Here is a 10682-nt window from a genome sequence, read left to right on the forward strand (position 1 = left end):
TGTTTTGACTTTACCCATCGCCGATTCGACGTCTTCATAAAAGCTTTCGACTTCCTGGTCATCATGACTGCATGTAGGGGCATAGACTTGTACCACCTTCAATTTGTACCTCTTATTAAGTTTCACAACAACACCTGCCACCCTCTCGTTAATGCTATAGAATTCCTGTATGTTACCAGCTATTTCCTTAGTAAACAGGAGTCTGACTCCTAGTTCTCGTCTCTCCGCTAAGCCCCGGTAGCACAGTACGTGCCCGCTTTTTAGTAATGTATAAGCTTCTTTTGTCCTCCTAACCTCACTGAGCCCTATTATATCCCATTTACCACCCTCTAATTCCTCCAATAACACTGCTAGACTCGCCTCACTAGATAACGTACTAACGTTAAACGTTGCCAGGTGCCGATTCCAATGGCGGCGTATATATATATATATATATATATATATATATATATATATATATATATATATATATATATATATATATATATATATATAGTGGACAAAGTGCATGCGTCTTTCGTGTAGCGCAGCACTCATAATGTACAACTAAACGAATGGAAAATGTTTGCTAACATAAAGAAACGAAGGTGAATCTTCCCTAATTCACTAGCAGGTAGCTTCGCGCTATGGTGACGCATGAAATAGCGTGCTGTGCTGAGAATCTTAGTCAAACAAGGGCCGTCACCGTCGTGTGCAGTTTTCCGAGGAAATGCATACTGCAGGACGGGGATACCTGCTTTACTGGTTCTTCTCGTGCCACATCAACCGAATGATGGCAACTGAAGCCATAATCGAAAAATTGGAGTTGGAGTTTATACGAAATATGCACCACTGCTAATGAAATCATCTCCAGCGCTTGTCGAATGGATCTGGCAGTGCTACAGTTGACTTGCCGAGGGAGCGCCGAGCCCCTCCTTAAATAATGGAGCGGGTCCCCCCAGGCATCCCATCCCCCCTCCTGACTTTAAGCACTGCGTTTATTGAAAATACACCTTGAATATGATTTTTACAGCGTATACTGCTGTGGACTCACCCGGATCGCGGTTTCGGTTGGCGATGTCCGTCGTCACCACCGCCGCGGCTGGCGTCCATCGCAGCTATCGCCAGGAATGACAAAAAAGTCAAGGGCACTCAGGTATCCCTACGTGAATGCATGAGAAAGCATTCCGACGTCTTTTCTATGACCACTCGTTTTACGAAACGTATTGGTATTGTGTTCGCCTTGCCTTGCATCATTTCTCGCATCGCGTCTCTCGGCCTCGTTGGCGTACTTGCGTGGAAATACGAAGGAGCCGGGCGCACCTACTGACTGGCAAGCCGATCTCGAAGGCTGGCCCATCGGAGTGCACGATAGAACTCACCGTAATCACAGCACCCACCACGGCCGTCAGCGCCTTCGTTGACATTATGAGCGGCATTATGAGTTGTATTTGGGACAGCTGTGGCAGAAGGTAACGACAAACGAGCGAGCAGTCGCGTGAGCGCGTCTCTGCGACCAGCAATTTTTTGTACGATCTCTTGCTCCACCGCCGGGTTTTCCACTTCATGATCCATACAATGCTTTAGAATAAAAAAAGAGTAATTATATGTATACAAGAATGATAGAATGAAATCATGTATAGCATGTCTGACAAAATCAAGCAGGCTAGGTGACTATTTGCCATTGTCCCGTTTTAAAGGGAAGGTGAAAGGTTTTCCAGAAAAAATGAGTGAACATGTGTACATAATGGTTTTCAACCCTCCGAATTCGAATATCGTATCGAAATTGAGCGAAAGAAAGCGCAAATATGTTTTATTTCGACGAAGAGTGCAGCAGCGGACACGCCCAGCTCGCGCGTCTCGTTTCCGCCTGTGATTGGTCGGGCGACCCGTGACGTCAACTTTAGCGACCGACCGCTGCCGCTCCACATGAAGCGCGGTGCCAGGTAGTTTGGTGCTGTAATGGAAAATTAAGAGGTAATGGAAAATTTAGAGAGACTGCGTTTTTCTGAAGAGTTCGGCGTTGCTCCCTACATGTACGAGCCGATTGCTAAGAGCCGGCCTCTCGAAGAAGCAAACGTTGCTGCTGCGAGCAGTGCTTTCGACAAGAACGAAAGCGAAGTCTTGGGATCTCGCGTGTTGGAAATGCTCTTTGGTGAGTATGTTTTTGCAAAGCGATCTAGTGATCTCGCCGATCTTTCGCCGATCTGGTGAGCTCGTTTCCGGTCAAACAACTGCAGTGTTGTGTTCCTGCATGCCTCATCGTGGAACGTAAGCGGGGATGCGATCGTCGGCATTTGTGCGCTGTCCAAAGCTGTCCGCAACCTACAAAGACGGTTAGTACGGATGCAGTAAGTGTAGTGACCTTCATCTGTGCGCGATCCGCACACTACTCGTAACCGAAGTCGTAAAGGCGGCGAATTCCGTCGGCTACGTGAGACGGTCGGTTTCTCGCTGTGCGCGAGAGACGGGGGCGGGAGCGTAGCGTCCTGGCGTGCGCCTTCTTTCCAGCACATGCAAACTCTACATTTGCACTGCGTTATGGTAGCTGCGTGCAGGCTGTTTTACAACACTCGTGCAAATAGAAAATTCGCGGCGCTTAGCGACGAAACCTGCGTCGAGGTCGGGAAATAAACATGCACCTTCCGTTCAGCGTGCTAACACGAAGGAGCTCGCAGTAAATCAAAATCCAGGTTTGGGCGAGTTCGTGTATTCATAAGGCCTTCCAACACCAGTTATCATCAGTCAGTGCGCACTCGTGCCGTCTTTGTTTTCGTTGCTCCGATCTTTTCGCGCTGCGTTTAGAAAGCCTGCTAGTGGAAAGTAGTCCTCTCTCATTCTGTGGCCATACACAGCAAGTGCGCAGGCCGAATTGCAGGGCTGGCCGTATACGTGCTTGATAATGTATCAAGCTAAGGTGCACTTGCTAATTTGATACTAGTTCTTTGCATGTGTTCATGAGTGCAAATGCTTCTTTGGTAGTCTTTGATGCCATTTTAAACACACTTCACTTTTAATAGGTGTTCGTGCCATCACTGTATTCCAATGAACAATGAAGAGGACTGCTGCTGCTGTCAAGAAATTAACGAAATCACTCAAAAGCAGAAGCATGCACAATGCATCACAAGGTCCCGAAAATTTAAAGACGTTTGTCTGAACAGGACTGTGCTTGAAGTGGCACTTGTGCAGCAAGGTACTACATTATCAGGAAAAGAACCCACAAACAGGTGAGATTTGATATAGATCAGATATGTGCTGCAATATAATTTACTTTCACTTACAGACAGTTGAGATATGCTGCATATCGGCAATTTGCATATCTAATGTGGAGAAGAATGGGAAGACACAAGAGACGCGTTCTGCCAAGTTGTGTCCCGTGTGCTATCCGGAAGAAATATCCATCTCATAATGGAGTGTACACGGGGTTCAAACATTTTTCAAGCTGTGTCGAAGTGAGTATTTAAACATGTTAGTATAGGAACTGAATTACTGCATGCACCGATCTTGACATTATGAACCAATATGAATTGCATCACTTACCAATTGACTTTACAACTTTCATGCATGTAGTAAAAGTTTTTGGCACAATAAAAAGTGAATTTCGAAGCACATATATATTTTATTCAGTGTCATTTTATCTGGTTGCCACACATGCAAAATAGAAAAACAGCCAACCCTAGCATACACATATTTATAAAGTTATTTACATGGATGTCGTGAAGCTGTCACAAAGGTAGTTTGTCATGCACTGTGTCATGAGTCTACAATGGCTTGTGTTAGGAGCAAACCGGCTTTTCATATTGTTGGCATTCTCATTACATTTTGCTACAAGACCATAATATCTAACTACTTGTTGGATCTTGTTCTCCGCCTGTTTACAAGCTCTTCCTTTGATGCTTTAGGAAAGCGGCTGCTGAGAGGTGGCGGATTCTTCGCATTTGTGGTCCTTCTCGTCCGTAACACTGTGACAGCGTACAGCATAACCACTTTCAGTAGTCTCTTCACATAGCCTGCATTAGGATTTCACAACACAATGTATGTGTGAAGAAATAAAGTGCAATATCATCAGCTTACCATGTGTGGGTTGCTCCTTTACAGGACAGGCAACCGCATTGCCTCCTGTGGCTTTCGGGTATTTCACAATCCACCTAGAAGTGCCATCCTGTGCGCATGCCTGCCTTCTCTCACTGTTCTCATTGTAGTGCATGGCTGCTAACCGAGTCCTGGAACAGTTGCATTTAATCATTTTGTCACTTCAGGCCAGTGAATCGTGAAACAATTTGATGCATCCAAGAGATGCAGGAGACAAAATACAGAGTAGAAACAGGGATTGGTAATTAAACAAACTACAGCCAGGCAAACAATCTGTGGACCACGGCTTGGACTCCAAAAGCAGCCAAGCAATGACAAATCTGCTATTAACGAATGCTTGATCACTGTAATGAACCATTGTGGCCTCAGTATAGTTTATATACTACATTTTTTATTTCATATGGTGTTCATATATTTATCTGGTATAAGCAGTTTCTTCACTGAAACACACTGCTCGCTTGATTTCGGTATCTCATCAAGACTCAACTGCAAAGCTGAAATATTTAGTTACCTTGCCACCATTCCTTCAAAGGAGTACTGGCACAACTTGGGCACAAAATGCAGCAGCACGCTATGGAAAGCTTCTAAATCATAGGTCTGGAACTTCGTTGCTAGTTGCTAGTTGTGGCAAATCTCTCAGGAGGGCCTTGGAAGTCGCTACTTCCTTAAGCTTCTGGAAAGTCTTCGACTCTGAATGAAAAGTGTGGAAGCACCAGTGCCAAGTGTGTACACCAGCCATATGTGTGGATAAGCAAACTGGCTGCTGCACGTGTTATTCCACTGAGGTAGTAACATTACATATTACAGCACCAAGCTAATATATTTTCTTGCTTCATAATATATGCCATTATTCCGACTGTGACAACAGAGGTGGCACTTTTTCAGCTGGCAACTTCCAAAATCAGAAAACAAAACTTGTGAATGCGATTAGAGCTACAGCGGCATCTATAGCAAGAAAGAATAGAAAGAAAGAATGGAAAGAAAGAAATACGGATTCAACAGCAAAAAGCTACACAATATTTCTGAAGTGGTCAGACATGATGTACTCGCATGACACTGCTTGGTACAGCTGATATGTTCTTCATTGATGTATGTTATATTTCCATCAAAAGGCAGAGTACCTGTGCTAAGCCAATTCCGCGGTTCAATATCTCCATGAAGACAGGATGGAAACAGTGCATCCTCATGGCTGTGAATGTCTCTGACATGATTTAGCAGTGATTTCCACTTCGGAACAATTAGCTCCTTGTGGCCGTCACTTGAGGCAGCCGACTAATAGAGGTGGTTCCCAACAGCTTGCGTCCACTCCTTGAGCTCTTTGGAGTCATTTCTCTTAGCCACAGCAAGTAACTTTTTGTGAACACCTGAAATTTAAAAAAAAATATATGCATGCCTATCTTGCAAGAATGCATAATGCAAGTAAAAATATTCTGGTCCAGTCAAGTACAGACTACATCATACCTTTAACGACATGCCAGACATCGAATTCATGCGTGATGTCGGACCTCTCCTTCCGAAGAAAACACTTTATCTGGGCATGCCGGTCGGTAACAATAGACGTCACATCATTGCGGTGATCCTGGAGGAAGCTGAGGCTACGTTTCAGGCCTTCCAGCTCCATATAGCAGCTTCCGCCTACTTCATTGGACTGCAAAACGTGACAATTCAGTATGTTTTACACATAACTATGGTATGTCCTCTATAAACAGAATGAAAGTGAAGTGATTATTTGCTGAGTAGACTTATCTTCTAGCACTGGTTGTTACAGATATAGCATGCTATAGAACACAGTTTAAACAAACCTGCACAAGTTCAAAATGCAGTATTTTGTTGCGCTGAAGATCCAGAAAGGAGTATGTTCCGAACATTGCGCTAAATCCAGGCGAATCGGCTCGCCCATTACCGGCAAGTCTCACTTTTTGCTCCCCTATATCCACAAGCAACAGTTGCTGTTCGTTTTTCCACACCGAATAAAAATTCCCACTAAATTAAGCACATGTCAATTGCTTTAAATATCTTTTAAGAAATATGCTTACCTTCCCAATGGCAGGCCAGAGGTGAGAACGCTGAATGTTGAAAAATGTCCTCTCTCCGAATACTTGTATTGTGAAACATAGTTCCAGCGCACATTTGAACAAGGACGAGGCGAGAAAGACAACACGAACGCCGGAGAACAAGGACGAGGCGAGAAAGACAACACGAACGCCGGTGAACAAGGACGAGGCGAGAAAGACAACTTGACTTGTACCCCAAGAAGCGAAAGCATCCGGAGGGTAGCAGTTGGGTTGCACCCAGAAAATAGTATGGCTGCAGAAAGCCGCAGGTTGAGCACAGCCAACTGCTGAATATAATTTTGATTTTGCCAAGAAATCGTGTGGCCCGACTTGCAGACTGTAGTCATCTGAAAAAGAGTTCCTTGGCACTGGACATGACATGTGCAAGGTGCAAAGCATTTGCGGCAGAAATTGAAAAGCATCCTAAGCTGTTTCTCCTGGACTAAAATAATTCTTTCATTATCAGGAGCGTCACTGCAGTCCTCACTGCAATTCCTTTCATCGGAGTCGATATTCCTGGAAAAAACAACAATCTTTCAGCTAAGGTGCGTAGCACAGACCAAGGGAGCTTGCAAAATAACTGCGTCTGTTGTGCGCACTGACCCAGTGCGATCGTAACAAGCCAAATTGAGAAAGCATTGCAATCTTTTACGCCATTGACATAACGTACCCCTCTTTCCAGTCACTCAAGGGGCAGTAGTCGTCATCACGGCTGAATGAGTCGCCATTGTCACAGAGTTCCTCGTTATCACTGTCCTCGGAGCTTGCTTCACACACTGTGGTGCCCAACTGTACCTGGGTGGCCACACTAACCATCGAGGCACCAACCTGAACACCTGGTAAAAAATTGAAGTACATGAACAGGAGTTATCAGGACTGAATGAGGTTAATTTCATTCAACTAATACTATGTCCACCGACTCAGCTTTAGTGAAGCTAAAACATTTGTAGTATTACAGAAATACGATTCCCTTATTACAGCCCATAAGTTATCCCACTAACTGAAAGAAAGCATGCAGCTGGTACACTGAAAAAGGCATGCCAAGTTTAATAGAGCATATATATACATACCTATAGAAACACCACAAGACTTTGTCTGTGCTTCCTTTGATTTGCATTTTCTTTTCATGTTCACTTGTGATGCCTTAGAGCAGTTTTCAGGATGAATAATGACTTGAAAGCACTTGTCGTCACCTTTATGGGAGATCAGTGCTGGTTCTTGGGCACCGTCTGCAAGTGGCAAGTTTCTTGTAGCGCAGTCATGATCTGTGATGTCAACTGCCATGAATTCTTGATCTTCACTGTCATGTGGTGTGCAGTCATCTGGTGTGCAGTCACCTGGTGCGCAGTCACTTGGTGCGCAGTCTTCAGTGCAAGCCGTGTTGCCTAACAGTTCATTGAGAACCTGCATATGTAAAAAAAGAAAACCATATGACGCTCTTGCTGCAAACAGGACAAAGGAAAGTGCACTTCAGTACGAGTAAAATTTTTCCATGTCTTGCAAAAATAATTTCAACGCTCGCTTTATGGAACAAATGAATTTTACAGCTGCGTTGCAAATCATACATGTCATCTCTAGGCGAAGAGGCACCATGTATATATGCGTTAGCTTCTCCATACTTATATTCATTTAGGTAGCTAGAATAGGCTTTAATGGTTGCCATATAGCTAAAGAGTCTGCTCCCAGACCTCCGTGACACCTCTCTTGAAGGTTATGAAACATTGGAAGGAAAGAGGCTACGTAGACTACCCTACTCCTCCGCGTTCATAAAGGAAGTGTCTCTTGCATTGTGGTTTTCCTCATCTTTATTTTGAAATGTGCCACTCGATGCTACAAGTTTTTTTATGTTTTATTTGCCGGGAGCCGGGAGCCTTCTCGAGGCAAACGCTTTCTTGGCGCTCCGAGGACGAAGAAAAAGGTGCCGCGCCAATTTTCTAACATATTTTGGCCACAGAGGACTACACATGAATCCTACAATGCTTGAACTTAAATAGGACCAAGCGAGCGCATCTACGTATCGCGTTTTCACACGTACGAGCTTTCCGAGTTGAATTACGTGCGGCGCGCAGTCTCCGGTTGCGAATTTCGCATAGCGTAGCCGCAGTCTCGATATGTGATATGATGGGAGAGCTGCGCACGAGCCTAACCTTGAAACGCTTTCTTTAGTACGGTGCCGTTTGCTACCGTTCTCGTACAAGCGCCGTTTAATTCAGGCGTAACGCCTCACTGTTACCAAGAACCGGTACACCAGCTCAAACTCCATTTATCTGAAAAGAGCATTGTAGCAATCACTAGCTTACACGTATTAAACTACACTAAACAATGGTTCGCGCAGTCAGGTTCTTACCTCAAGCTTCCTTCTTTTCGCGAAAGCTGGCCTTGACAGCGGTGACGAGCTCCTTGTGTACGCGAACACTGACGGCACTGCGCCGGGCTTTAGACGAGCTGACTTGACTGGCAAACCCAACGCACGTTTTAACGACAAATTCTCGTGATAATCGTCGTCACGGAAGTGGTTGGAGCACAGCAGTGTTGTTCTTGAGGGCTTGAAATTCTTTCGCTTTACAGCAGCCTCCCACTTCCTTAAAAGCTTCTTGTCTTGTGGGAAGCAATGGAAGACAACATCGTCGTGGCCGCTGGTGTTCGTGCAACCGTAGGCTGCACAGAAAGATGGCATGATCGGCCCACCACATCAGTTGATGCTGCGCACGTTGACCACCACTCTACATACACACAGACGCACCAACAAAGAAATGCAGGGTCGATCGAAGCAGATTACGATGGCACGCACGCAGAAACAAGCATGGTCAGGCACGGTCGCGCAGGCTGCGAAGGAGCAAAACACTAAAGTTGACGTCACAACACGGCGGTTTCCGGTCTCCGCTCGCATCGTCAGCGTCAGCAGCAGCGCGCGGCATTCGACGGGGGGGCGGAGCTACAGCGCAATTTCAACCGACGATTACGTCGCTCCTATTTGAAAAAAAAAACCCAAATTTGACCTACATGGTTTACAAGGTTCCCGCATCCGTATATGAGCGTCTTATTGAATTCGACAGACTCTTCAGCTTCCCTTTAAAGGGGATGCCACTAAATCATCGCCATCAGCCGCAGCAGTAGAGCCGCATCGTATCGTGCCACTTGTCATGCGACCAATGCCCATCAGTAGCGCAAATGTACCGCCATACCTCTCCTCCTCCTGCACCGGCGCTCCCTCTTTCTTCTGTCGACTGTGGCTCCCCCTACGCGGTGCTAAACTAGCAAACGCTCCCCCAGCCAAACGCTGTGGCTCGCCCCTCCAGGTCGTATTTAGATCGGAATTTTCTTTTGCGGGGTATTATGACTTGCTGCCGAGACATCTGTGGAGGAAGTCTAAATCTTGTCGCTCTTGGGTGGCTTTACTATTAGCCCTGAGACACTGAGTAATTGCACGCGCTACCCAGGCGCTGGTGGATTTACGGCCGTCGGCTGCGCGCTTCAACAGCTTCAGTATCTCGTCGGCCAGCGGCGAACGCGTATAGCGGGCCTTTAACATTGTGACTAGGCTGGGAATACCAATGAGTGACCAGCAGTATGTATGATGTGGCCTTACACCTTTTACTAACTAGTCAGCTACCGAACATCGGCGGAAGCGCTCCGTAGATAAAAAGGCACCAGTACCTTCGTTCGCTTGCAAGGCACCATGCACAGCACTAGACATTTTTCCCTTTTTTTGTGGACTTGAGAAGAGTTGCAGCAGACATCTCACAAGTGTGCATGTGCAAGGCTGCTACTGCGGATTATATTGTCACGTGGTAGTGACTGTGAAGAAAGCAGCCAAACTGAGAAAGACGAAACTAGCGTTTTATTGGGCGAACTTGTGCCCTCAAAAACACGCTACACTCAAAGAACGGCGACAGCGGCGAACACAGTCGGCGATCGTCAAAAATCTGACCAGCGGATCAAGCGCTTCGGCTTTTATACATCAGTCGTCGAATGTTCCAGAGTAATCGCTGAGACCCGCGTACCTTCTACAAAGTTCTACATTATTCGCGTTGCGCAAACATGCGATCAGATTACACAAGGTTCGGTCACAGATAGCGGATGAAAGCATCGATAACATTCCCGAAACTTCCGACACATGCAGGCGCGTCCTGTGGTTTACGATAATATTTGTTAGACGATGAAACGTGTAGCCCGATAAAAACAAACAAGTACACGTGTCAATATCGCCGGTTGCATGTGTTGCCCGTGGACGCAAGAAATACGGCGTGGCGTGTTTTATCAACTATATTATTAAGATGAACGCAGAGAAACAACGCTCAGTTAAGCTTCAAGTTTGTTCTGGCCACTGAGAAAGTCATGCGGAAATTACTTTACAATCGATGGTATGGCAGTGTGGATAGCGTTACCAGAAGTTTTTCGGAGGGACTGTTCGTTTTCCAATATTGGATGCTTGAATGAATGCACCCACAACACGAGATCTGTCACTTAAGTAAAGGAGCAAGCTATCTCAATAATGATCCCCGGTTATATCAAATTCAGAGCCAATATTTTTATTTCGTCCATTCGTAAGAGCGT

General features: G+C 45.6%; 1 protein-coding gene and 1 pseudogene across 1 annotated transcript; both read right to left on the minus strand.

Annotated features, from left to right (window-relative positions):
- Positions 1-3578: 3578 nt before the first annotated feature.
- Positions 3579-6876, minus strand: LOC135916837 (uncharacterized; annotated as a pseudogene).
- On the minus strand, positions 6774-9182 carry LOC139047877 (THAP domain-containing protein 1-like). The gene is made up of 3 exons (XM_070522029.1): positions 8473-9182; positions 7196-7529; positions 6774-6961 (listed from the first exon to the last, which is right to left on the minus strand). Exons 1-3 carry the CDS (start codon positions 8800-8802, stop codon positions 6774-6776), a joined length of 852 nt encoding a protein of 283 aa, XP_070378130.1. The 5' UTR covers positions 8803-9182.
- Between the last annotated feature and the right edge of the window lie 1500 nt (positions 9183-10682).

The sequence above is a fragment of the Dermacentor albipictus genome, chromosome 7, assembly GCF_038994185.2.
Source record: "Dermacentor albipictus isolate Rhodes 1998 colony chromosome 7, USDA_Dalb.pri_finalv2, whole genome shotgun sequence".
In the NCBI taxonomy this organism is placed as follows: Eukaryota; Metazoa; Arthropoda; class Arachnida; order Ixodida; family Ixodidae; genus Dermacentor; species Dermacentor albipictus.

What these genes read in the sequence shown, in the direction of transcription:
- LOC139047877 (XM_070522029.1), bottom strand. Translation starts at nt 8,802, where the DNA reads ATGCCATCTTTCTGTGCAGCCTACGGTTGCACGAACACCAGCGGCCAC. An exon ending in CGAAAAGAAGGAAGCTTGAG is followed by an intron (nt 7,530 to 8,472) that starts GTAAGAACCTGA and finishes TTACATATGCAG; the next exon opens with GTTCTCAATGAACTGTTAGG. An exon ending in GTCTTGTGGTGTTTCTATAG is followed by an intron (nt 6,962 to 7,195) that starts GTATGTATATAT and finishes ATTTTTTACCAG; the next exon opens with GTGTTCAGGTTGGTGCCTCG.